The 25,906-nt window shown below is 40.9% G+C and overlaps 1 protein-coding gene across 2 annotated transcripts in view; it reads right to left on the reverse strand.

Moving 5' to 3' along the window:
* Positions 1 to 3,494: 3,494 nt before the first annotated feature.
* Polr3H (RNA polymerase III subunit H) overlaps positions 3,495 to 25,906 on the reverse strand; it is a 41,572-nt gene continuing 19,160 nt past the window's right edge. For both annotated transcript variants that reach the window (XM_083144227.1, XM_083144228.1), the window contains exons 4-6: positions 23,524 to 23,661; positions 13,140 to 13,270; positions 3,495 to 3,698 (exon numbers count right to left, since the gene is read on the reverse strand). In XM_083144227.1, coding sequence (XP_083000353.1) covers positions 3,648 to 3,698; positions 13,140 to 13,270; positions 23,524 to 23,661 — 320 coding nt within the window. In that variant the 3' untranslated portion in view covers positions 3,495 to 3,647. The remainder of the gene's footprint in view (positions 3,699 to 13,139; positions 13,271 to 23,523; positions 23,662 to 25,906) is intronic.

Below are 25,906 nucleotides of genomic sequence, written 5' to 3' on the forward strand. Positions count from 1 at the left end.
CCAAGACACAGAGAAGCTTCATAGAAGGCATCACAGTGTATACATGTACAATCAACAAACAAAAGTAAAATTTGGTGTTTTAAATGAGTGCCAAAATTGATTTACTCTCAATAAAATCTATGCTTCACCTATGTTCTTTCTGCCATTTGGCACACATTTGGATACTAACATCGCTTTCCACATTTCACCAGCGTACATCAGACTGGTGCACCGAAAATGACATCAATTTCGGTGAAATTCTGAAACCTTCATACTGAAACAAATGAAAGTTAGATTCGGAATGCGCACGCATATCTGCATTTATCAGGAAAGAATCACCATCAGTGATTAAATCACAGAAGATATTTCATGAATATTATATATTTTCACTTAACGGCATCTTATTTTCCATGTGCAGTACGAATTTAAGTGGTATTCCGTTGTAATGATATCGAATTTTGCAAATGGATGCTTTCCTGCATGTTGCAACAGAAGATGGACGCATGTTTTGATGCATCGGCATTCTTTATTTCATTTTGCATGGAAGTGAAGGAGCAGTAGTATTTAAAATGTCTGCAGTTTATGTCTGCATCCATTATTCGCCCTCCGTGCAACAAAATCGGCATGACATTCCATACTATTGTCTGCAGAACGCATATCACGAATCAGAAGAAGCTTCAGTGCAAATGACACCACTTTGATTCATCAGCTGCACCAGCTCTTGAGGCTGGTGTAAATTGACGACGTCATGGTTTAACATGGTGAAAGCTTTGGTGCGCCCCGGTGAAATACGGAAAGCTGAAGCGTGCATCAGCGGTGCACCAGCACGTCGACCAGTGAAATCTGGAAAGCGTGGTAAATATGTCACCCACTCTATACTGTAATTGTTTCTTTACCATATATGTAAAATGTTACAGATTTTGGTGCCATCTACAAAGCTTCCTCAGAATGCATGGGTTTACATTACAAGGTGCATCTAATCCTTGAAAATGGCAAAGTAGTAAAAATTGCACATTAAGTGGCCTTATGTACTACTGTGTTGATTCTTTGGTCATATTCATTGTTGTACCTCTGGTTCTCATATTCTATACTTCATATTTAGGCATGTGCATGCATTAAATAGGGATGGTCAAATCCGAATAAAATTTTATCCAGATATTGAATAATTTTATATCCAGATTTCAAATATCAGGATATTAGATATCCAGATATATGGATTATCTGATATCAGTATTATCCTATTTACCCAGTATACAATTTCCAGATTATCCTAAATGTCTGGATATCTGAATGTGTGCATAATCCGAATGGCTTTATTGTTTATCCATTTTACAAGTTATCCACATATTCTATTATTTGTTATGCTATTATTTCACTGTACCGATTTTCTACAAATCCTTCATCAAATCTATACTATCCAGATATATATACGAGGCGCATCCAGAAAGTAAGTTTCCATATTTTTTTCCCATGAAAGTAAACATAATGAGCCGTGTAAATTGCGCATGCGTAGCAGAGCTAAGACGTATCAATCATATGCCAGGCGGACAGATCCCGCCCGGCACCAGTAGCGAGGCAGCAGTGGTCCGAAGTGGAAGCTCGTATTCCTTCTCCCGCCGCATGCCAGTAGCGAGGCAGCAGTGGTCCGAAATGGAAGCTCGTATTCCTTCTCCCGCCGCATGCGAGGTTCGGTCGGTGATAAAGTTTCTGAATGCACAAAGCATTGCGCCAATTGACATTCATCGTCAGCTCTGTGAGGTCTATAGGCCGAACATTATGAGTAAGCAGATGGTGCATCGCTGGTGTCGGCAGTTTTCGGAAGGTCGTCAAAGTATCCATGATGAAGAGTGCAGTAGGCATCCGTCCCTCATCACTGATGATCTGGTTGAGCTGGTGCGGCAGCCCATCGTAGAGAACCGCCGCTTCACGATTACGGAGTTGAGTAGCCTTTTTCCGCAGATATCGCGATCCGTGTTGCATGAGATTGTCACGCAGCGCCTGCTGTTCAAAAAATTGTGTGCCAGGTGGGTGCCGTAAAACCTGACACCCGAACACAAAATGAAACGTTCAGGAGCAGCACTGACATTCCTGCAACGGTACCATGATGATGGCGATGATTTCCTCGACAGGATCGTCACGGGCGATGAGACGTGGATTTTGCACTTCACCCCGAAACCAAGCAGCAAGCAGTCAATGCATTGGCGGCATAGTGGATCTCCGGTCAAGAAGAAATTCAAACAGACGCTGTCGGTACAGAAAGTGATGTGCACCGTGTTTTGGGACATGAAGGGCATTTTGCTCATTGACTTCCTCCCCAGAGGTGAAACGCTGAACACTGACCATTACTGTGAAACACTAAGGAAATTGTGACGTGCCATTCAAAGCAAGAGGCGTGGCATGCTTACTGCAGGTGTTGTGCTCCTCCATGACAATGCTCGTCCACATACGGCTCAGCGCACAGCAGCTGTTTTGACGGAATTTGGCTGCGAGTTGTTTGATCATCCACCTTACAGTCCTGATCTGGCTCCCAGCGATTTTCACGTTTTCTTGCACCTCAAGAAATTCCTGTCCTCCGGTGAGCGTTTTGGCAATGACGAAGAGCTGAAGACGTCTGTCACACGCTGGTTCCATTCACAGGCGGCAGAGTTCTACGACAGTGGGATCCAAAAGTTGATACCACAATACGACAAGTGTCTCAATTCTGGTGGTTGCTATGTTGAAAAATAGCTGAACCTTTGCTGTACCTGTTTGACAATAAATGGTTTCCTGAAACTGTGTTGGTTTTTTTTTTAAAAAAATAGGGAAACTTACTTTCTGGATGCGCCTCGTATATAACTAACACCAACAGTGTTATCAGCAGGAAATTTGAAATTCTGCATGCTTCTAAATGAAATTTCATATTTCTGGGACTAAGAACGTTAGAGGTACAAATGATACCTTGTTTTGTTCAGTATACTTTGGGCTATAATCTTGATGGAAAAATAAATAAATTTTCCATAATCAGTTAGAAGAAGAAGAAAAGGGGAAGTAACTTTTTTTTTGTACACGTAATTTGAAATTCATCAGACTCCCACGCAGGCTACGCCAGGATGTGAATCTCCAAAATGTACCCGCATAATGGGAACTAGGAATGGAAGGTTGTACTTCTAATGTCAAAAGTGTGTTTTGAAACACCAAAATTGAGAAAGAAGTGATGTTTCAAAACCAATGAAAATAAATTGCAAAAAAAAAAAAAAATTACACAGAACTCAAAACATGCATCTCTGATCCTTATCCAAGTTACAGTATGTTAAAAAAGTAACACACTACGAGAAAAAGCTGCTTGTGACCCCGGTGTCAAAAGCCATCCTTAAGGGAAACACCTGCTATGACAACAGTGTCACAGCCCGTCCTTTAAGGGTTAAAGAGTGTGCAGGAAATTATTGTTTAAAAGAGAGAGATTTCACAATGGAACCTGTAAACATAAGTTTCATCTTGCTAAGGCTTACTCCACAACATAACACAACATCTTCTAGTAGAAACAAAGTTTATTAAAAGTTTTATACAGCATGATAATAAACACAAGGTCAATTGTATATAATGTTCATGTACACTTATATCGTTTAGAAAAATAATTCACTTCCTTAGTGAGAACATCTTTTAACTTCTATTTCAAACACACTACACTGTTAGCTAGTCCACCATGACAAAAGACCTAGTCCAGGTTCATTTATGGTTCCCTGAAACAAATTACACATAATTTTACTTCCAAATTCAACATCTTAATTTAAATTTAAAATCAAAATACATCTTCACACCATTTCAAAGGTACAGAATTTAAAAAATGTAAAATATTGCCTTTACATTTATACCTGAATTTCTGAACATATGTTTACCACAATTTATGGGGCTACACATTTTATGAATTTTCAGGAACAGCAAAAATACAGGGTGATCCAAAAGTATGGAGATGCCCGAATAAAAGTTGAATGACATACTGTTCTGCAAAACTGACACTGTATGTTTGTAATAGGTTAGGGGGAAATGTTAAAGGGCATATGATGACGACGACTGCCATCTTGAATTCAAATTCAAAATTTTAAATGAAAACCATAGCCTGCGACACCTTAATTGAATAGGAAATTTTCTCACGAGTTCAACCGTATGCTTATTGTTACTCTAGCACCAACTGTGATGAAGTTATTGAGGTTTCTTTGTTTGCTTTATCGTTGCAGGTGACTTAACACAGCATGGGTTTGAACCAGGCAGAAAGCATTGAGAACGTGCTGATCTCAGGACAGTGAAGAATGAGGGTGATTGCAGATGATTTCAACTGCCGTCACCCAGATAGAGCCCCCATCCACCATGGTACCATCAGTAAGGTGCTTGCCAAATTTTGGGAAAAAAGGTCTGTGGATGATAACCCAAATCAGGCAGGCCACTCACAATGACAGATGAAGCAACATGTGCAGCAGTGATGGCTGCCCAATAATGGACTACTTGGATCTTGAACGTAAAGGCCCCATGAGGTTAAATTGAAACTCTTAAGTTTGAGGTCCCATGAGGCCAAGGTGTAGCTTGAAGGTTGAAGCCCCATAAGGCCAAGTTGGTGCTTGAAGGTTAAGGGCATATGAGTACTAGTTGCAGCTAGATGGTTGAGGCCCAATTAGGCCCAGTTGGAGCTCGACGTTTGAATCCTAGTTGCAGCCTGCAAGTTGGGGCACCATTAGGTCAAGTTGAAGTTTCAAGGTTGAGACACCATGAGTCAAGTTGGAGCTCGAACTTTAAGGCTCCTTGTGCCAAATTGGATCTCGAAGGTGTAGGTCTAATGAGACCCAGTTGGAGCTCGAAGGTTTAGGCCCCATGAGGTAAATTTGGAGCTTGACAGTTTAGGCCCAGTTGGAGCTAGATGGTTGAGGCCCAATCAGGCCCAGTTAAAGCTCGACGGTTCAGGCCAAGTTGAAACTCGAATGATAAGGCCCATGAGGTATAGTTGGAACTAGATGGTTGAGGCCCAGTTGGAGCTGGAAGGTTGAGGCCCAATGAGGTTCAGTTGGAGATCAAAGGTTCAGGCCCAATGAGGCCAAGCTGGAGCTCAAAGATTGAGGCCCCATGAGGTCCAGTTGGAGCTAGATGGTTTAGGCCCAGTTGGAGCTCAAAGGTGGAGGCCCAGTTGGAGCTTGAAGGTTGAGGCCCAGTAGAAACTCAAAGATGTAGGCCCAATCAGGTCCAGTTGGAGCTCGAAGGTTGAGGCCCAATGAGGTAAATTCAGAGCTTGACATTTGAGGCCTAGTTGGAGCTAGATGGTTGAGGTCCAATGAGGCCCAGTTGGAGCTCGATGATTGAGGCCAAGTTGAAACTCGAATGATAAGGCCTATGAGGTATAGTTGGAACCAGATGGTTGAGGCCCAGTTTGAGCTGGAAGGTTGAGGTCCAGTAGAAGCTCAAAGATGTAGGCCCAATAAGGTCCAGTTCGAGCTCGAAGATTGAGGTCCAATGAGGTAATTTTGGAGCTTGACATTTGAGGCCCAGTTGGAGCTAGATGCTTGAGACCCAATGAGGCCCAGCTGGAGCTCGATGATTGAGGCCAAGTTGAAACTCGAAGGCTGAGGCACCATGAGGTATAGTTGGAACTAGATCGTTGGGGCCCAGTTGGAGCTGGAAGGTTGAGGCCCAATGAGGTCCAGATGGAGATCAAAGGTTGAGGCCTAATGAGGCCAAGTGGAGCTTAAAGGTTGAATCAACATGAGGACCAATTGGAACTAGATTATTTAACCAAAATGAGGTCCAGTTGGACCTCAAAGGTTGAAGCCCGGTTGGAGCTTGACAGTTGAAGCCAAGTTGAAACTCAAAGGATGAGGTCCCATGAGGTGTAGTTCGAACTTGATGGTTGAGGTTCACTTAGAGCTAGAAGGTTCAGGCTCAATGAGATCCAGTTGGAGATTAAAGGTTGAGGCCCAATGAGGCCAAGCTGGAGCTTCAAAGTTGAGGCCCCATGAAGCCCAGTTGGAGCTCAAAGTTAGAGGCTCATTTGGAGCTCGAAAATTGAGGTCCAAAGAGGTCAAGTTGGAGCTCAAAAGTGGAGGCCCAATTGGGCCCAGTTGGAGCTCAAAGATTGAGGCCAAATGAGGCCCTAGTTGGTACTTGAAGGTTGAGGCACAATGAGGCCAAATTAGAGTTCTAAGGTTCAGGCCTATTTGGAACTCAAAGGTTGCGAAGTTGGAGATCGAATGTTGAAGCCAAGTTTGGGGTTCAAAGTTGGGGCCCTATGAGGACAAGCTGGGTCCCGAAGGATGAGATCTCATGAGACCAAGTTTGAGCTCAAAGGTTGAGTCGCCATCAGGCCAAGTTGGAGATCGAAGGTTGATGCCCTATCAGGGCAAGCTGGAGCTCAAAGGTTGAGGCACAATGAGGCCCAGTTCGAGCTAGATGGTTTAGGTCCAATCATGCCCAGTTGGAGCTCAAACTGGAGGCCCAGTTGAAGCTCAAACTGGAGGCCCAGTTGAAGCTAGATGGTTGAGCCCCAATTAAACCCAGTTGGAGCTCGACGGTTGAGGGACAGTTGGAGCTTGAAGGTTGCGGCACAGTTAGAACTTCAAGGTTGAGGCCCATTAGAAACTCAAAGATGCAGTCCCAATTAAGCCCAGTTGGAGCTCGATGGTTGAGGGACAGTTGCAGCTCAATGGTTGAAGCCAAGATGAAACTCGAAGGCTGAGACACCATGAGGTATAGTTGAAACTAGATGGTTGAGACCTAGTTGGATCTGGAAGGTTGAGGCCCAATGAGGTCCAGTTGGAGATCAAAGGTTGAGGCCCAATGAGGCCCAGTTGGAGCTCAAAGGTGGATGCCCGGTTGGAGCTTGACGGATGAGGCCAAGTTGAAACTCAAAGGCTGAGGTCCCATGAGGTGTAGTTCGAACTTGATGGTTGAGGCTCACTTGGAGCTGGAAGGTTCAGGCTCAATGAGGTCCAGTTGGAGATTAAAGGTTGAGGCCCAATGAGGCCAAGCTGGAGCTTCAAAGTTGAAGCCCCATGAAGCAAAGTTAGAGGCCCAATTGGAGCTCGAAACCTGAGGCCCAAAGAGGTCAAGTTGGAGCTCAAAAGTAGAGGCCCAATTGGGCCCAGTTGGAGTTCAAAGATTGAGGCCAAATGAGGCCCTAGTTGGTACTTCAAGGTTGAGGCACAATGAGATCAAATTAGAGTTCTAAGGTTGAGGCCTATTTGGAAATCAAAGGTTGAAACCCCATGAAGCGAAGTTGGAGATCGAATGTTGAAGCCAAGTTTGAGGTTCAAAGTTAGGGCCCCATGAGGACATGTTGGGTCCCAAAGGTTGAGATCTCATGAGACCAAGTTTGAGCTCAAAGGTTGAGTCGCCATCTTGCCAAATTGGAGATCGAAGGTTGATGCCCTATCAGGGCAAGTTGGAGCTCCAAGGTTGAGGCACAATGAGGCCAATTCGAACTAGATGGTTTAGGCCCAATGAGGCCCAGTTGGAGCTCAAAGGTGGAGGCCTAGTTGGAGCTTGACAGTTGAGGCCAAGTTGAAACTCAAAGGCTGAGGCACAGTGAGGTCTAGTTGGAACTAGATGGTTGAAGCCCAGTTGGAGCTGGAAGATGAAGGACCAGAAGAAGCTCAAAGATGTAGGCCCAATGAGACCCAGTTGGGGCTTGAAGGTTGAGACCAAGTTGAAACTCAAAGTCTGATGCCCTATGAGGCCCAGCTGGAGCACGATAGTTGAGGCCAAATGAGGGCCAGTTGAAGCTAGATGGTTGAGTTCAAATTAGGCCCAGTTGGAGCTTGAAGGTTGAGGCCCAGTTGGAATTTGAAGGTTGACGTGCATTTGGAGCTCGAAGGTTTAGACCCCATGAGGAAAATTCAGAGCTTGACAGTTTAGGCCCAGTTGGAGATTGAAGGTGGAGGCCCAGTTGGAGCTAGATGGTTGAGGCCAAATGAGGCCCAGTTATAGCTAGACGGTTGAGGCCAGGTTGAAACTCAAAGGCTAAGGCCCCATGAGTTATAGTTGGAACAAGATGGTTGAGGCCCAGTTTCAGCTGGAAGGTGGAGGCCCAGTAAAAAATCAAAGATGTAGGCCCAATGAGGTCCAGTTGGAGCTCGAAGGTTGAGGCACAATGAGGTAAATTCGGAGCTTGACAGTTTAGGCCCAGTTGGAGATTGAGGGTGGAGGCCCAGTTGGAGCTAGATGGTTGAGGCCCAGTTGGAGCTTGACGATTGAGGCCAAGTTGAAACTCGAAGGATAAGGCCTATGAGGTATAGTTGGAACTAGATGGTTGAGGCCCAGTAGAAGCTCAAAGATGTAGGCCCAATGAGGTCCAGTTGGAGCTCAAAGATTGAGGTCCAATGAGGTAATTTTGGAGTTTGACAGTTGAGGTTCAGTTGGAGATTGAAGGTTGAGGCCCAATAGAAACTCAAAGATGTAGGCCCAATCAGGTCCAGTTGGAGCTCGAAGGTTGAGGCACAATGAGGTAAATTCGGAGCTGGACAGTTGAGGCCCAGTTGGAGCTTGACGATTGAGGCCAAGTTGAAACTCGAAGGATAAGGCCTATGAGATATAGTTGGAACTAGATGGTTGAGGCCCAGTAGAAGCTCAAAGATGTAGGCCCAATGAGGTCCAGTTGGAGCTCAAAGATTGAGGTCCAATGAGGTAATTTTGGAGTTTGACAGTTGAGGCCCAGTTGGAGATTGAAGGTGGAGGCCCAGTTGGAGCTAGATGGTTGAGGCCCAATGAGGCCCAGTTGGAGCTCGACGTTTGAGGCCAAGTTGAAACTCGAAGGCTGAGGCATCATGAGGTATAGTTGGAACTAGATGGTTGAGGCCTAGTTGGAGCTGGAAGGTTGAGGCTCAATGAGGTCCAGTTGGAGATCAAAGGTTGAGGCCCAATGAGGCCAAGTGGATCTAAAAGGTTGAGGCAACATGAGGACCAATTGGAGCTAATTATTTAGGCCCAATGAGGTCCAGTTGGAGCTCAAAGGTGGAAACCCAGTTGGAGCTGGATGGTAGAGGCCAAATTGAAACACAAAGGCTGAGGTCCCATGAGGTGTAGTTCGAACTTGATGGTTGAGGCTCACTTGGAGCTGAAAGGTTGAGGCTCAATGAGGTCCAGTTGGAGATTAAAGGTTGAGGCCCAATAAGGCCAAGATGGAGCTTCAAAGTTGAGGCCCCATGAGGCCCTGTTGGAGCTCAAAGTTAGAGGTCCATTTGGAGATCGAAACTTGAGGCCCAAAGAGGTCAAGTTGGAGCTAAAAAGTGGAGGCCCAATTGGGCCCAGTTGGAGCTCAAAGATTGAGGCCAAATGAGGTCCTAGTTGGTTCTTCAAGATTGAGACACAAAATAGGCCAAATTAGAGTTCTAAGGTTCAGGCCTATTTGGAACTCATAGGTTGAAACCCCATGAAGCGAAGTTGGAGATCGAATGTTGAAGCCAAGTTTGAGGTTCAAAGTTGGGGCCCCATGAGGACAAGCTGGGTCCCGAAGGTTGAGATCTCATGATACCAAGTTTGAGCTTAAAGGTTGAGTCGCCATCAGGCCAAGTTGGAGATCGAAGGTTGATGCCCTATCAGGGCAAGGTGGAGCTCAAAGGTTGAGGCACAATGAAGCCCAGTTCAAGCTAGATGGTTTAGGTACAATCATGCCCAGTTGAAGCTAGATGGTTGAGCCCCAATTAAATCCAGTTGGAGCTCGACAGTTGAGGGCCAGTTGGAGCTTGAAGGTTGAGGAGCAATTGGAACTTCAAGGTTGAGGCCATATGAGGCCCAGCTGGAGCACGATGGTTGAGGCCAAATGAGGGCCAGTTGAAGCTAGATGGTTGAGTCCCAATTATGCCCAGTTGGAGCTTGAAGGTTGAGGCCCAGTTGGAATTTGAAGGTTGATGTGCATTTGGAGCTCGAAGGTTTAGACCCAATGAGGAAAATTTGAAGCTTGACAGTTTAGGCCCAGTTGGAGATTGAAGGTGGAGGCCCAGTTGGAGCTAGATGGTTGAGGCCAAATGAGGCCCAGTTAAAGCTAGACGGTTGAGACCAGGTTGAAACTCAAAGGCTGAGGCCCCATGATGTATAGTTAGAACTAGATGGTTGAGGCCCAGTTTGAGCTGGAAGGTTGAGGCCCAGTAAAAGCTAAAACATGTAGGCCCTATGAGGTCCAGTAGTATCTCAAAGATGTAGGCCCAATGAGGTCAAGTTGGAGCTCGAAGGTTGAGGCACAATGAGGTAAATTCGGAGCTTGACAGTTGAGGCCCAGTTGGAGATTAAAGGTGGAGGCCCAGTTTCAGCTAGACGGTTGAGACCAAGTTGAAACTCGAAGGCTGAGGCACCATGACGTATAGTTGGAACTAGATGGTTGAGGCCCAGTTGGAGCTGGAAAGTTGAGGCCCAATGAGGTCCAGTTGGAGATCAAAGGTTGAGGCCCCATGAGGACCAATTGGAGTTAGATTATTTAGGCCCAATGAGGCCCGTTTGGAGCTCAAAGGTGGAAGCCCGGTTGGAGTTTGACGGTTGAGGCCAAGTTGAAACTCGAAGGCTGAGGCACCATGAGGTATAGTTGGAACTAGATGGTTGAGGCCCAGTTGGAGCTGGAAGGTTGAGGCCCAAAGAGGTCAAGTTGGAGCTCAAAGATTGAGGCCAAATGAGGCCCTAGTTGGTACTCGAAGGTCACAATGAGGCCAAATTAGAGTTCTAAGGTTCAGGCCTATTTGGAACTGAAATGTTGAAATCCCATAAAGCGAAGTTGGAGATCGAATGTTGAAGCCAAGTTGGAGGTTCAAACTTAGGGCCCCATGAGGTCTAGTTGGGTCCCGAAGGTTGTGATCTCATGAGACCAAGTTTGAGCTCAAAGGTTGAGTCGCCATCATTCCAAGTTGGAGATCGAAGGTTGATGTCCTATCAGAGCAAGTTAGAGCATGAAAGTTGGTGTCCTATCAGGGCAAGTTAGAGCATGAAGGTTGAGGCACCACGAGGCCAAGTTCGATTTCGTAGGTTAAGGTCTTATGAGACTAAGTTTTAGTTCAAAATTTGAGCCCCTATCAGGCAAAGTTTGAGGTCCATGATTGAGTTTCCAACAGGCCAAGTTTGAGCTCAAGTTTGACTCCCTATCAGGCCAAGTGTGAGCTCCATTGTTGAGGCCCAATGATGTCCAGTTGGAGCTCGAAGGTTGAGGCCCAATGAGACCCAGTTGGAGCTTGAAGGTTGAGGCCTAATGAGGTAAATTTTGAACTTGACGTTTGAGACCCAGTTGGAGATTGAAGGTGAAGGGCCAGTTGGAGCTCAACAGTTGAGGCCAAGTTGAAACTCAAACGCTGAGGCCCCATGAGGCCCAGTTGGAGCTAGATGGTTGATGCCCAATGAGGGCCAGTTGGAGCTCAACAGTTGAGGCCTATAAGGAGCTCAAAGGCTGAGGCCCAACGAGGTCCACTTGGAGCTTGAAGGTTGAGACCGAATGAGATCCAGATGGAGCTCAAAGGATGAGGCCCAGTTTGAAGCTCGAAGGTTGAGGCACAGTTGGAGCTCGAAGGTGGAGGCCCAGTTGGAGCTCGACGGTTGAGGTCAAGTTGAAACTCAAAGGCTGAGGCCCCATTAGGTTTTCTTGGAACTAGATAGTTGAGGCCCAGTTGGAGCTCAAACGCTGAGGTTGAGCTTCCGCAAGCCCATTATCAAACAAGAACTTCTGTTTATTGTTATGAACGCTTCAAAATTGCATCATTTTCCAGTTTGTTATTAACTTTTATGCACAAATCAGATTGCTATGCACAATTAGTGTTCTGTAAATGGCAACTCCTACTTAATGGTTCATAGTTTTTGTTTGCCTTGACGAGGAGAATGATATGACAGTCCCAAGGATCCTCAAAATAAGAGTATATGTTTATTAAAATTATTAGTTTATGTCAGATATTGTACTTGCTTTAAAAAGTTGCAAATTTGTCTAACAATCACAACATTTTATGTTATTCATTTTTGCTAAGTGTTGTTCTGTGGTGACAAAAATAACAAGCCCTGCAATATTGATGCATGAGATGGAAAACAAATATAGTCAAGAATAATTGTATTTTGCATTATTATATTTCTAGTGTAACTCACAGAAGTAACATATTTGCCTTCATGTTTTGATTTTGTTTGAGTTTTTGTTCACTTTATGCACAGAGAGAATAATCGGGACTGGACCTACAGTTTAAAGTGGGATCTGTACCACTATGCAATGTGCATCAACACTTCATATTTTGAAGTGATACAGTATCACAGTGAAGTGAATGTTAGAAAACACCCTTCCCCACACACATATACATATGTATAACGTAATTACTAAGGATATTTCAAATGGCATATCTACCCATGCCTTCCACCTTTGCCCCCACCAGGTTATGCCTATGCTTACCTTCACACATAGTGAATAGAAATTCTGAACATTATGCCTTAAAACATATTGTACTTCAGACTTTGTGCTAAATACATAAGCATTTTTAATAAGATTAATTTTTAATATAATTTGATGCAACCACCAATCCTGATTTTTTTTTTCATCATGCATTAGAACATACTCTGAGCAACTTATATATAAAATTCAGGGGAAATTGAAGGGGAAGTAATGCATGAAATTCGCTGTTGAAATTAGTCATATGTTTTTGTAAAAAGAAAAAAAATACATAAAATACATGGTTATTGATACACTCATCTGAAACCCTACTTAAATGAAAGCTATTCTGAACAAAAGAAAACAAACTTGAAGGTTCTGCGACAAACCTGGGGGAATATACAATCATTTATAACCTATGCATGTGGCGTATACGGAGATTTTAAAAAACTCGTAACTTCTGAACCCAATGAACAATCTAAAAAAAAATGTCATTTCTGGAATCAGCATCAAAACTTCTATACGTATGGTGGGTGACATGGGATGGTGGGTGACATTTTCACTAAATTCTATATGATTTGACATGGAATGACCCTTCAGTGTTTGTGATTACTTTCTGCACCAAATATAAATGCCATATCTAGTATCCAATTAGACACATTAATCCAAATGTTCAACTTGTAAGAAACCAGACTTTACATTAACTGACAAGATACTGACATTTTCTCTGATGTTTTGCTGTTAAGATTTACTTCTTCCGATAGTGCATGCAATTCAATGCATAATTCGTTTTGCTAGAATCGCACATACAAAAAGTATTACTTACAGTTAGAGTATACGGAACCTTTGCATCAGCATCTGCAGCTTCACTTGTGCTGGGCATTTCAGTGTTCTCTGGACCACTTGGTGTAGTGTCGACAAAACTTTCAGCTGTCACTCGAAATCGGATTGATTCTCCTTCACATACCAAGGCAAATTGAGGTAAAATTAGTCTTCGGAAAACTACTTTTTAAAAGTAACACAGTTTGCTCAAAAAGTTGATCTGTTAATTGCTTGCAGATTGTCCAATAGATAGTCATAGTAGCACTAATTAGAACTATACTATAATTTCAAATGTGAAGTCTAAAAGTCATGTACACTGTTAATTGGCAACTTCAAAATCTAATTGTTAGTATTTAATTGTTTAGCTGTTGTTACTGACTAGATGTTGTAGCTGACGTTACATTTCATTCTTTTTATACAAGGTGGGGCAGAAAAACCTGATGATTTTAAAAATGATATAACACAGTAAATAAAGAGTTCGTCTTTATTCATGTGCTAGCCTTAAAGCCATATGTATGCCATTACTAGAGGCATGCATATTTTGGTTTTGACGAAAACACAAAATGTGAAATAACACATTGTAATGTTAATCTTTCTTGTTTCTGGAAGATGCGAGGTGCATTTTCCTACCTTGTTTTGTCACGAAATAATGCGAAATCAACTGCAAAATGTGAAATAGGCTCTTAAACACAAAATTTAGAGTTTATTTACTGATGCGACACTGTCTGAAGTCAAAATTATCCTGTGAGTTATGCAATTCACGGAAAATTGATTAATTCTGCTGTAAATATTTGAGAAGCAAAAATGGACCCCTTTATACAGGAATGAACTTAATATTCTGGTAACGACATAAATGTGCTATTAAAAGGGATATGTTTATTTCGTTTAGTAGGTGCATTTTTAAAATCAAATTATGGTTTATGTTCACATTTTTAGAACCAAAATGTCATTTATATACCACTTTTTCAGCTCTATAACAGTGAAATTTTATTTTCTTTACTGCTTTTGAACCCGACATTGACTTGGTTTTTGTACTGAAATGTTGCTTTTTTTATTTACCAAAAATATGTGCCACTAGCAATTATTATTGAAAAAAATATATGATTTGCACCAACATTATCCAAAAACTCAAAATGCTGACCAAAGCAGAATTTATTTTATTTTAAAACATAAACTAAATGTTACGTTTAAACCTTCTAGCAAGGTCTTCTTCAGACTCTGTACCAAATACCTTGCTAGAAGGTTGAAACGTAACGTTTAGTTTGTTTTAAAATAAAATAAATTCTGCCTTGATCAGCATTTTGAGTTTTTGGTTAACATGGAAACAAGGCTGAATGGTGTTATCACCAACATTAAGTGCAGAATATAACATTTGGCAAATGGCACCAATTTTAGTCCACACAGCTGGAGTGTGTTGCTGAAATTCTTCTCTTGTGGGGAAGAAAAAACCTGCAGATTCTTGTTTTGTTATTGCATCGTGTTGGGTGGTGGGGTCGTGGAGGGGAGGTGGTGGAGATTCCACTCCTCACTAGCTGCCATTTCAGTCACCACGGAGCCATGAGAAGCAATGCATTGCACTTTCACGTTTGAAATGCCATTTGCAAGATGTTATTTTCCGCACTTAATGTTGGTGTAAATCATTCTTTTTTAATAATAACAGCATACACATGGCAAGCACATGAATAAAGACAACCTCTTTTTATTTACTGTGATATATCATATTAAAAATCATCAGGTTTTCCACACTGCCCTATATAACTATTGGGAAAGACACATGCAAAATTGTGTCTAAACGTAGAATAATAAAAGTTTGGTGCTACAAAGTAAAATTATAGTTTTAATTAGTGCAACTCAGTTAGTTATGTTTTTTAAATGCAACTCAGTTACAGCTACTTTAAAAAGTAACTAGAAATTACTATTAGTAACTATTGTCTAGAACACACAGAACATGTCGCATGTATGTGCAGCAAGACTTTCCTTTACTAATATGACTATATTTAGTTAATAAAATTATCAGTGCACCTTGTCAAATAAAACACAATTTATTCATTTATTGATTTCAGGGACACACTGCCATTTGCTCACAACAGATGTACATATGAAAATTAAAAATTATTTCTATTCTCTTTAGCAAACCATAAATTTGTTCATTACTGTTTAAATTTACAGGGAAGTAACTGTTAATTTCATTACTTTTTACATGAAAAGGAACGGAGTAGCAGATACTCATTTTATAAAGTAACAAGTTAAAGTTACCAGGATGACAACAATTTCGTAAAAACAAACCTGGCATTTCCAAACTTTCCAGTGTAACGTGAATTTAATACATATTACAATTTTGGGTGTTGGTTCTAAAGGAAGTAACAGCCAGTTAAAGGAAATTAATGTTGCCAGTTATTCAGCATTGGAGTAAAGATTAGAAACCTTCCTCCACGTGTGAAGGTTGAAACTCTGAGATGGCGGTGGCTTAGCATATCACTCGAAGGAAAGGCCTTGGCTATGATTTTCTAGGAAACATTATGAAATTAGTGTTGATCATCACTTGATATCATCAAGTGCCAATCACATTATATCAGCATGCTAGATGTGACAAATATCCCGTGCAGATGTACCTAGAAGGTTGCACATCTAGTACGGATGTGCCTGGCAAGGCCTTCACCATAGAAATAGGCCTGTTTGCGAAGATAGCCACCAAAACAGGAAGGAGCATACTCTTGATTGACAGGCTGAGTAATTAGGCAAGATCAACAATAAATTGCAAATACTGAAGATATGAGAATTAGGCATGTTGTGTGTCCAGAAATGCTGTCCAAGCTGTTCCAGTGTTGCAAGTTCAAAGGTAAGGTTACAAACAAAGTTCAGTGTTGTTATACAACATAACGAATTAGATTGGGTTAGCACATAACTTAGGATTAGGATACTAACAACTAAATATTGATTAATTACATGTTAATAAATTGCACAGTTCCGAATTGTGAGTGTCTCTAATATTACCCTGAACTACTGCCCTCATGAAATGTCTCTCGGAAGAAGAGAGTCGTTACACAAGACATAGCACACGTGTAATAAGATCACTATATACAGGGTCTGTCCAAAAAAGTATCGGGATTGATTGTTTCTAGCCAAGGGGAAGGGGTGAAGGGTGGTCTCCATGGGCAGGGCCGTTGGTGGATGATGTCAGGTATACGACGCGACCTGCTTCAGTTGCCTCTTTGTCTTTGTAGAGAGTGGATCGCATCCGGCATGAGCAGTTGTTTTGTGGCATCGTCAGGAATCAAGATGCAGAGTACGATTGAACAGCGACATGCGATCCAGTATTGTGTTAAACTGAAAAAATCTGGTGCTGAAACTCTTGCCATGATCCGTGAAGCCTACGGGGAGGGTGCCACGTCCAAAAAACAAATCTTCGAGTGGGACAAGAAGTTTAAAGAAGGAAGGGGGGATGTCGAAAATGAGCAAAGTGCAGGACATCCATTAACAAGCTGAAATGAGGAAAATGTGACAAAAGTGAAAGAACTCTTACACTCTGATCGACGTCTTAGTGTTAGAATGATAGCGGAAACTTTGAAGTGCTCAAGCATTTGAGGTTAAGGGTCCGTCGTGTCCGAAGGGAGATTGCCAATGCCTGGATTCTCCACCACGTGACACACGTCGCTACGTGTAAGGGAGTTTCTGGCGAATCACAATGTGGTAACACTGCCTCATCCTCCCTACAGTCCAGACCTGGCCCTGCCCGACATCTTTCTCTTCACTCAGTTGAAACTGAGGACATAAGGACATAATTTATGGGATGGTGGAAAGAGTACAAGCAGCTTCGACACAGTTCCTGAAGGAGATTCTGGTTGCAGACTTCCAGGGGGCATACCAAACATGGCAGGAGCACTGGCAAAGTTGCATTGATGCAGAATGATCATATTTTGAAGAATTTTAACCCAATGTACATATATCTGCAATATTATTTTTTTCATGAATGTAGTCCCAACACTTTTAGGACAGACCCTGTATTAGCTAAATGCACACACTTAGAATCCTATTTAACCAAGTTTTAGAAAATGAACTTAACACATAAAGATAATAACAAAAGGGCAAACTCAACTGTAATTAGCTGTTGGTTAGCAGGAAAGAAGCAAGTATTGATTAACAATTAACACAGAATAATGTTTTCTAAAAGTTCATAAGAATTATCACGCAAGCGCCCTCAAAAAAAATTACTACAATAAAGTGGTAAATACCAACAACATGTTATTATAGCAAGTTTCAAAATATAAGTCCCCTTCTGTGGCATTTCTCTTGCCGAAAAGTATATATTTCAATTTCGTCGCATAAATCCACCACAATTCAGGACGTTCCGCCCCTGTAGTAAGTGCAGTCTGCACCTTCAACTGTTGAGGAGAAGCTTGGTGAGGCTAGCACCAGATGGCGGCACCAAATACTTTAACACATTCTACGAGAACTAGGAAGTTACGCAGCAGTCAGACGCAGAACAGAATTCGACAAGTATTGTGCAGAGGTTTGGCGGAGCGGCAACGATCGCCGTGCAGTCTTGTGGGTTCGAGACACCAGGTTGAAGGATGCCGTAATTAGTACCTTTCATTTCAAAATTAAGCGCACTACGTCCAAGTGGCTGAGCACTTCGTCGTCGGAATGCTTTGAGTTTCACGGAGCGAGGCTGGATCGTCATGAGCAGACAGCGTGCAGTAAACCTTTTTTTCTACTTCTCCATTGAATGAGGTTGCCAGAGTTACGTCCTTGGAACTTTTCCTACATCGCAGAAGTCATGAAGTCATAGATTGGGGTGCTTTGTGAGTTTCTTCAAGTATCGCCAAAGCTTCCCAATTGCTGTCTGAGGGGGGTACAGTAACTGGAAAAATTACTGGCAGTACGACATTTCCATTGTACAAGGATAGACGTGGCAACATGGTCGGACAAAACGTGGAAAAACAGGTATGTGCTGTGCATCGTGCACGAGAAGTGTTTTTCACTTAGTAGCATTTTTGACTGTCTTTATTACACAAATGCGATCGACGTGCTTTCAAACTTAAAATATTAGACCAGACTACGTGTTTGCTTATGAACACTTTAACGAAGTCTCTTGCAAAATAATTAACAAAAATTACACAGCTTCTTGAAACGTTTCTAAATGAAAGATAGATTTTTAAGTGCGTGATGTGACAAACGTGAAATTTCCAGTGTCTTTATTGCATCACGAACCTTCTAAAAATAAATTAGTAATAAATAACAATTTGGTATCTTTAGAGTAAAAAAGGTCATGGCGATCCACAACCTGTGTTATAAAATGCCAGTGTAGAAATTACTATTTAAGTGCATGGTGTGCTGATCAAGTTGAAACTAAATAAAAGAGATTGTCACTCCCCCCTACCTATCTCACGTTTTTGCTTCGTAGATTAAACAAAGTCTTTGCTTGTAGTAAATAAACAGATAAAAGAACATCTAAGTACTTAGTGGGTTATGTTAGGTTATACGAGGATTGTCAAATACTTTATTATTGAAACTTGTTATTTAAATGGCAAAGGTCGCCTGCCAAGATGTTGAAATTTGCTTAAGCATGAACTGTTGCTGATGGATCGTTGTTGTTATATATTTGCGTCTGTTTTATATTGTTGCAACGTTGACATGAAAATCAAATAAATTGAATTATTTTAAAGTAAATGCTTTGTTCTTCCTTAATTTAACCTGCTAAGTCAAAATCATGCTGGTTTATGCTTAAGCATTTGATTGGTGATGGTAGCATAGATCGTAGCTTAGGAACCGTAGTTATATCTGAACTGATATTGAATAATGCATTATTGGTATTTTATTTTACGCAAATTGTTTTTCCATTTATGACAATCAAAACTAAATTGCATCCAGCTTCTAACCGTCGGAACCGGGGTTCAATAAGAGCCTTGAGGTGATCCGTAACCTTGGACCAAAGGCCTCACACAAAAAGACTGTTGTACGTTCTACCCTCTGTTGTGCTATCGGAACTCACGCGCACTTTCCCTTTAGCCGAGAGTTGAACGTTACACTTCCCACAGTATTTAATATAAAATGTCTCCTCTAGCCATTGGAAATACTCAGTATATCGAACTGAAGCATATTTTGTAAATAACAAATTTAAAAGTTATTTCTTGTTCAAAAACGTACTTTTGCGCTCCTACAAAAACACAAATTGTACCAGAAAAAGGATAAAATTCTCTGGCATTACCATGACTTTTACACGATTTCCAGATTGGTAGACACCCTGACATATAGTGAAAAATAGCGACATCCATGAAAGAAAGAATAAAAAAAGATCCACAAGGGTGGAGAAATAAAAATTAAAGGAAACTGTAAATACCACACAAAATGAAAATTTCTAAATTTCGCAGTGGGGCCATATTTTTACTCGAGAAACAAAGATGATATCGCCCTGCAGTGTAGCCAGGCGATGGAAGACATCAGAAGCATTGGACAAAAAGGCACGTTCACCAGTGTTTAATCGTTTGCTAGTTGGTGGGCAGATGGGCCAGAAATTGTTGGAAGGGGGATCGAAGGGGATGAATATAAGATAAGAATTGGTTATCTAGCCTACTACATAGCCAAAAGTCACTAGTCACCTTGTGCTCTAAGTAAACTTGCCGCGTATGATGTCAACACATGTACTAATGCTACATAAGTGAAGGTGCAACACACTACACATCTATATTTTCACAATGAGTAACTAGAGAGAGTTGTGCGCTGGCGAACGGGGCATGATCATCGAAGCCTATAAAATCTGGCATTCCATCACAGATATCTCTGTTAATTGTGCCCTGGTCCACTGTTAGCGATGTCAGTGGAAACATCATGAAATCACTGGTAGGCCAAAGACACCAACTGATCGGGACAGGCGAACTCTGAAGTCTGTTGAGCGAAGCAATTGTCAGACATGCTATCAACATTTTCAGAGGAGCTGGTCTCCATAGCAGAGTGGTGAGCACATCACACTATGATACCCAAGTTCCTGGGTTTGAATCCTGGCCTGGGCATGGGTGTTTGTGTGTGTCCATTCATCACTTTCATCATATTACTCATCCCCATCTTCGTGATTAGCCAAATGTGGCAAAAAAGTGAAGTAAAATAAACAAAAATCAATAAAATCAATCAATCAATTTCAAAGCTTCCGAGCAGCAGCATGACCATAAAATATATCTGCTAGGATATATGGAGTGGTGCAAATATTACCATTGGACGGACTATGGAGCAGTGAAAGAAGAACTTCTGGAATGGTGAGTCACAGTGCATGATCTGAGAATTGGGTAGATGTGTGTGGGGCAGGTGATGCCTGGCATATGGGTCGACATTAGTGTTGGGCGATATATATTCCAAACAATATATCACGATATTGAAAAAATAGCATCCAGGTGATATCAACCAGACAACATATTGTCACGATATTTGATGATATATATCAAGTCAGCGATGTATCATCACAAAATTTTGGCAATATATATCGTTGATATCACGATATGAAAAAAAATATTGTATCATATCTGTAACGAGCACCATTTTAGCCAAAATGCACTCATATATTGGAATATATATCTTATCCGTATACTATCAAGTTAATAACGTGCCTTAAATTATTTGTGCTTAATTGTTTTCATAATTCATGTATATACGTGGGCGAATCAAAAAGTAAGTTACACCCGAGCCGTGTTCCTGTACTAAGAGAGAAAATAATCATGCTTGGTGGCAGCACTGTCCAGAATGTATCCTCCCCATACCCAAAGCAGTCGTCCAATTTTTGTGGACACGAAGGCATAATCAGAGTTAAATCCATTGCCAAATTGTCGAGGTGTATGGTGAGAATGCAATGTCACACCCCATGATCAGGAAATGGTGTCAAATGTTCGAAGAGGGAAGAACAAACGTGAACGACGAACAGTGTGTCAGAGAGCCTGCAACTGAAACACTATTGACAAAACACAGCATGTGAATGCAATCATCCTTGCCAACCGCAATGTGAAAATTAAAAGATTGCAAGTGAACTGAACATATACTACGATAGTGTGTCTATGCTGATTCATGACCACCCGGGTGTATAGTAAACTGTGCTCTCACTGGGTGCTGCAATTGTTAACCAAAGAGCACAAAAATCAATTCAATTGAAATTGGACGGAATTTTTGCACACAAGAAATCAAAAACTAGTCACATGAATCGAAAGGTGCTTGGAATATCTTGGTTACTATGTTGAAAAAAAGCTAAATGTCCATACATTTTTGTCCAATAATTATTTTCTTTCTAATGTGTTTTGTTTGTTTTATACAGGGAGGGTGTAACTTACTTTTTGATTTGCCCTAGTATTTACGTTTTTCTTACGTTATTATATTATTCACGTATTTTTACAACATTAATTCAGTTTATAGGCTAACAATTATCCGAAATATTATATGCAACTTTCTCATTATTTGTCAAATCCAATGTGGCTAGGATTATTTCTATCTTTGAGGCAAATGTTGTTGTTTAAGCACATGTTAAATACATTTCTTCCTAATACCGATATTTCACAACAACAGACAAGATTGAAGTAATTTAGTCTTAGTTATAAATATGTAAACTACATCTTTATTTAATCATTTTAGGTGCAAGGGCAAATACAAATTATTTTATAAAATCAGTTCCGTTATTTCTACATGGTTTAATATTATAATGTTAAAGCACAGCACGCTTTCATTAATATATTGTTTTCCTATTGGCTGTTTACTTTAGCAGTGTGGAATAACACTACGTGTATATGGCGACGTCAAAAGTTCCACGTTGGCATTCTTAATTGAGGCCAACCATAAACAAAGCTTATTCCTAATTAGCATTGTTCTGACACATAAATTATCAGTTTCTCTTGTGTTATTTTTATGGTATGAGTTGGTAGCATGTTAGGAAAGAACAAACTATTATGCTGTGCCTTGCGCTTGAAGTAAGTTAGTTGAGGTCTTGCAGTTAACGATGAAGGCGGTAAGCGGATTCTGTCATGACAAATAAGTTACTAATCACTGCCTACGAGCGAGCAGGACCCAACATATTATATTTTTAATTTGTGCAAATAAGTATGTACACACATGATTCGTGATTAAAGTTTTTGGACGTTTTAATTATAAAATATTTGAATTTTATTTGAAGTGATGTGCTGCATATCTGTGGTTACCTTCCTGGAAGATTGGGGATCGTCTTAATTCGATCCCTGGGTGAGAACTCATGATTCCAACTGACTAGCCGGAGCAAGGAGAACAGTGTTGCCAATTCATGGCTCCATACCCTGGAGTTACGATTGTGGTGGCACATTGCATATCATCAGTGATGATATTTTCCTGACGATATATCACAATATAAAATTTCCGATATCGTCCATCAATAGTCGACAGGTAAATTTGGTGGTGGCAGGGTAATGATCTGGGACTGTTTTTCTGGTTTGGACCCATGCCCATAGCTTCAGTTGATGGCCTCTGGCATGTTAAGACAATTTAGAGAATAACATGCTTCCCAATATGGCATCAGTTCAGAATAGACCCCATTCTGTATGAACACGATAATGATTCAGTCCACACGACAAGGTCAATTGCATTGTGGTTTTAAGAAAATCAGGTGGAAGTGATCCTGCCCAAAGCCCAAACTTGAACCTAATCGAACATATTTGGTAAGAGCTGGAGCGTTGGTGCATGCCAGAGCCACTTGACCAACAAACAAATGTCTGAACCTGTTATTCATAATGCTACAGGAAGAATGGAAGCAAATTATGCCAGTGGTTTACGAGAACTTAGTGGCGAGAAAACCCCAAAGGGTAAATACAGCAATAGGAAACAACATGACTGGTGTCTTTGGAACTAACAGCAATGGGTGTCTGGTGACTTAGTGTGTGTGTGTGGGAGGGTTATACTTTTTGCTGAATGGGTGTTTGGAAGTATTTTTTAAAAAATTGTATTCACTGATTTCCAGAAAAATAACTTTAAATGTGAAACAATGTGCATGCTTCACATATCCAGAAAATAATCTTAAGCCTAGAAAGTCAGGTAACAGAGGCAATTGGACTGAATAAGTAAATCCCCCCCCTCCCAAAAAATGGCTTGGCTGATTTGGTTACTCAAAAGTACTCTTGCAATACCTGGTTTAGTTTTAATTCCAAAAATTGAAGTCATCCAAATTCCTATTTTTTTTTTAAAATGTTGATTTGCTTTATTTTACTTTGCTTTTTGTGCCACTTTTGGCTAATTTGAGAAGATGGAGATGAGTGATGATATGATGAAATTGATGAATGGACACTCACAAACATCCACGCCCAGGCTGGTATTTGAACCCGGGACCCCCTAGCATCCAAATTCCTATTAATATGTATATATATGGACAGGGCCTTTTTCCTAAATAAAATTACCTGGATCCATAAACAAATCATGTTTTCCATCATCAGTTGCATATTCCCAGACCCACACTTGTTCCGTTTCATCAAATCTTGATGGGTGCTGCAAACCTTCTGGTGGGATTATGATGTCATCGAAAAACCCAAGGGTAACTGCAACATAAGAACAATGAGAAAATATTTAACTACTGTTTAAATTAAAACTTGCAGCAAAATACCATCACTGCATAGAATTATATGCTCATGATTTTTTTTAAAAAAAGCAGGATGCTTAATGACTTGTTTTTAAAAAAATATTTTTGTCCAAAATTTGTGTTTTTTCTCTCTTGTTTTTGGTAATTTGTTTGTCAAAATCTAGGTTTTATAAATATATTATAATTTGTTCTTAATTCAGAAAAGTTTATCCACTGTATGTTTAACACTTCCTTGAAAAATACAGTGGACTTTCTTTAATTCGAACTTGGATAATTCGCAGAAGTTTATTCCCCTTGAAACCATAATGAACTGATGTTTTTGTTAATTCGAATTTTGGATAATTTGAACATTTTTTGTGTCCTCTTGGAGTTCGAATTGAAAGGTGTCCACTGTACTTACATCTTGATACAAATATTAACCTTAAATCAATCACTAACCTTCAAAACACTCAGTTATGCACAGTGTCTGTGATATTACACTTTCATACCACATCTTATTTATAAATATAATATGCAACATGTATGTACCTTTTGGCACAACAAAGAAGAAAAGCAAATTGTAAGTCATATTACATATGCAGTGAACACCGATTTTCCATTTTCCTCCATTATACTGGGTGTTTCAGAAATAATTGAAGGGTTACAAAAGTGTAGGAAGAATTTATGGTAAACTGAGGAAGGTTTGAAAAATGTGTTCAATTACAGTTGCACAAATCGCTCGTACTATCCGTTGCATTTAGAATGTTACCTGCAGACCCACGCACGAAGTAGGGCAAGGGGAAATTATTTGATGTGAACCTATAAAAACCAACGAAAATAGTATTGACGATATTTCAGATTTGGCAGGAATTTCGATTTTGTCTCCTCTCCCTGTCGTGTGGATTGAAGATAATAAAAAGTGCTGCTTAAACTCTGAAATTATGCCATGATTTATTATTAATTACTTTTTCTGATAACTGCAGTTTTAAGTTCAATTATGCATATACTTTTCGAGTTTTGAACTTGCACTACTTATTATTCACTACACAAAATTGTGTAGAATGGCTCAACAAACGAAATGGGTTCAGCATAGAACTTGAAATGGTTTGCGAAAATGGTTTGTTTACCCCCAACCTTCTATCGATTTTCTGCCGTAAAAACTCCTCAGGAACAAAATCGACAGGATAAAGGAAAAATAGAGGATCAATCGTTGCATGGTTGTAAAAAAAGCGTGTCGCTGTGTATGCATACACCCTTTTTTTAAAAAAAACAAGTCTGCTGGTGAAGTATAAATAAGATCTGGAAGTAAATTTATTTCTATTTCCTGAAAACCTATTCCTTTCAATTCGATTTCCCTCTCCCAAGAACTCACGTTTGCAGATTTGACCATTATGCCAAAATCAGGATGCTAGGGGCCAACGAAGATCAAACTGTGCTACGTTTAGTACCATTTTGATGGGGTTGGCACCACTGATTGAGGAACCCCTCGATGCTTCCTCGATGGATCTTTAAAAACTACAACCTTCACCCCTGCCCATTTTCCACTCCTCTCCCATCTGTCTGTAGGATGACCGCCCATGTTCCTAAGTGAGCGGCAGTCAAGCCTGTGTGTCCATCGTCTTTGGGCTGCGGCCCTAAGGAGCGGCACCAGTCGACTCTTGTCAGTAGCTAACCTAATCGATTGTACGTACATTGAGCTCATAATCTTATAATATGCGTTATTATTAAACTTGTAACAAGTAGAGAACTGGAAGCAAGTATAACTGAACTGTAGGAAGTTTCTCGCTTCCTACATGGAGGAATCGACCCTGTCCAGAACGATCAAAGAATGCAAACAGTTTGTGCGTGTATGTTTTGTTAAGCTGAGAGTTCACATCTCTGCTGCTAGCCGACACACAAATCACCCACAATGTTTACATTGTTTGTGCAAAGTTTTGGTCCTCACGATCACCAGACTCTACACCGTGTGACTTCTTTTTGCTCGGTTTCATCAAAGACACGGTATTCGTCTCACCGATGCAGCGTGATATCGCAGCCCTACGGGAGCATATCATCGGAGCGATAGACATTATCGACAGGCCCATGTTGATGCGAGTGTTGCAAGAAGTAGTGTGTCCATGTGTGCTGTCACCCGTGGTGCACAGATTGAACATTTGTAGGTGGAAAAAAAAAAAAAAGTTTGGTTCCTTGTACATTCTGGACTGGTTTTATTAATGTAAGTTCAG

Source organism: Lepisma saccharinum, chromosome 23 (assembly GCF_977018435.1).
Source record: "Lepisma saccharinum chromosome 23, izLepSacc3.1, whole genome shotgun sequence".
NCBI lineage: Eukaryota > Metazoa > Arthropoda > Insecta > Zygentoma > Lepismatidae > Lepisma > Lepisma saccharinum.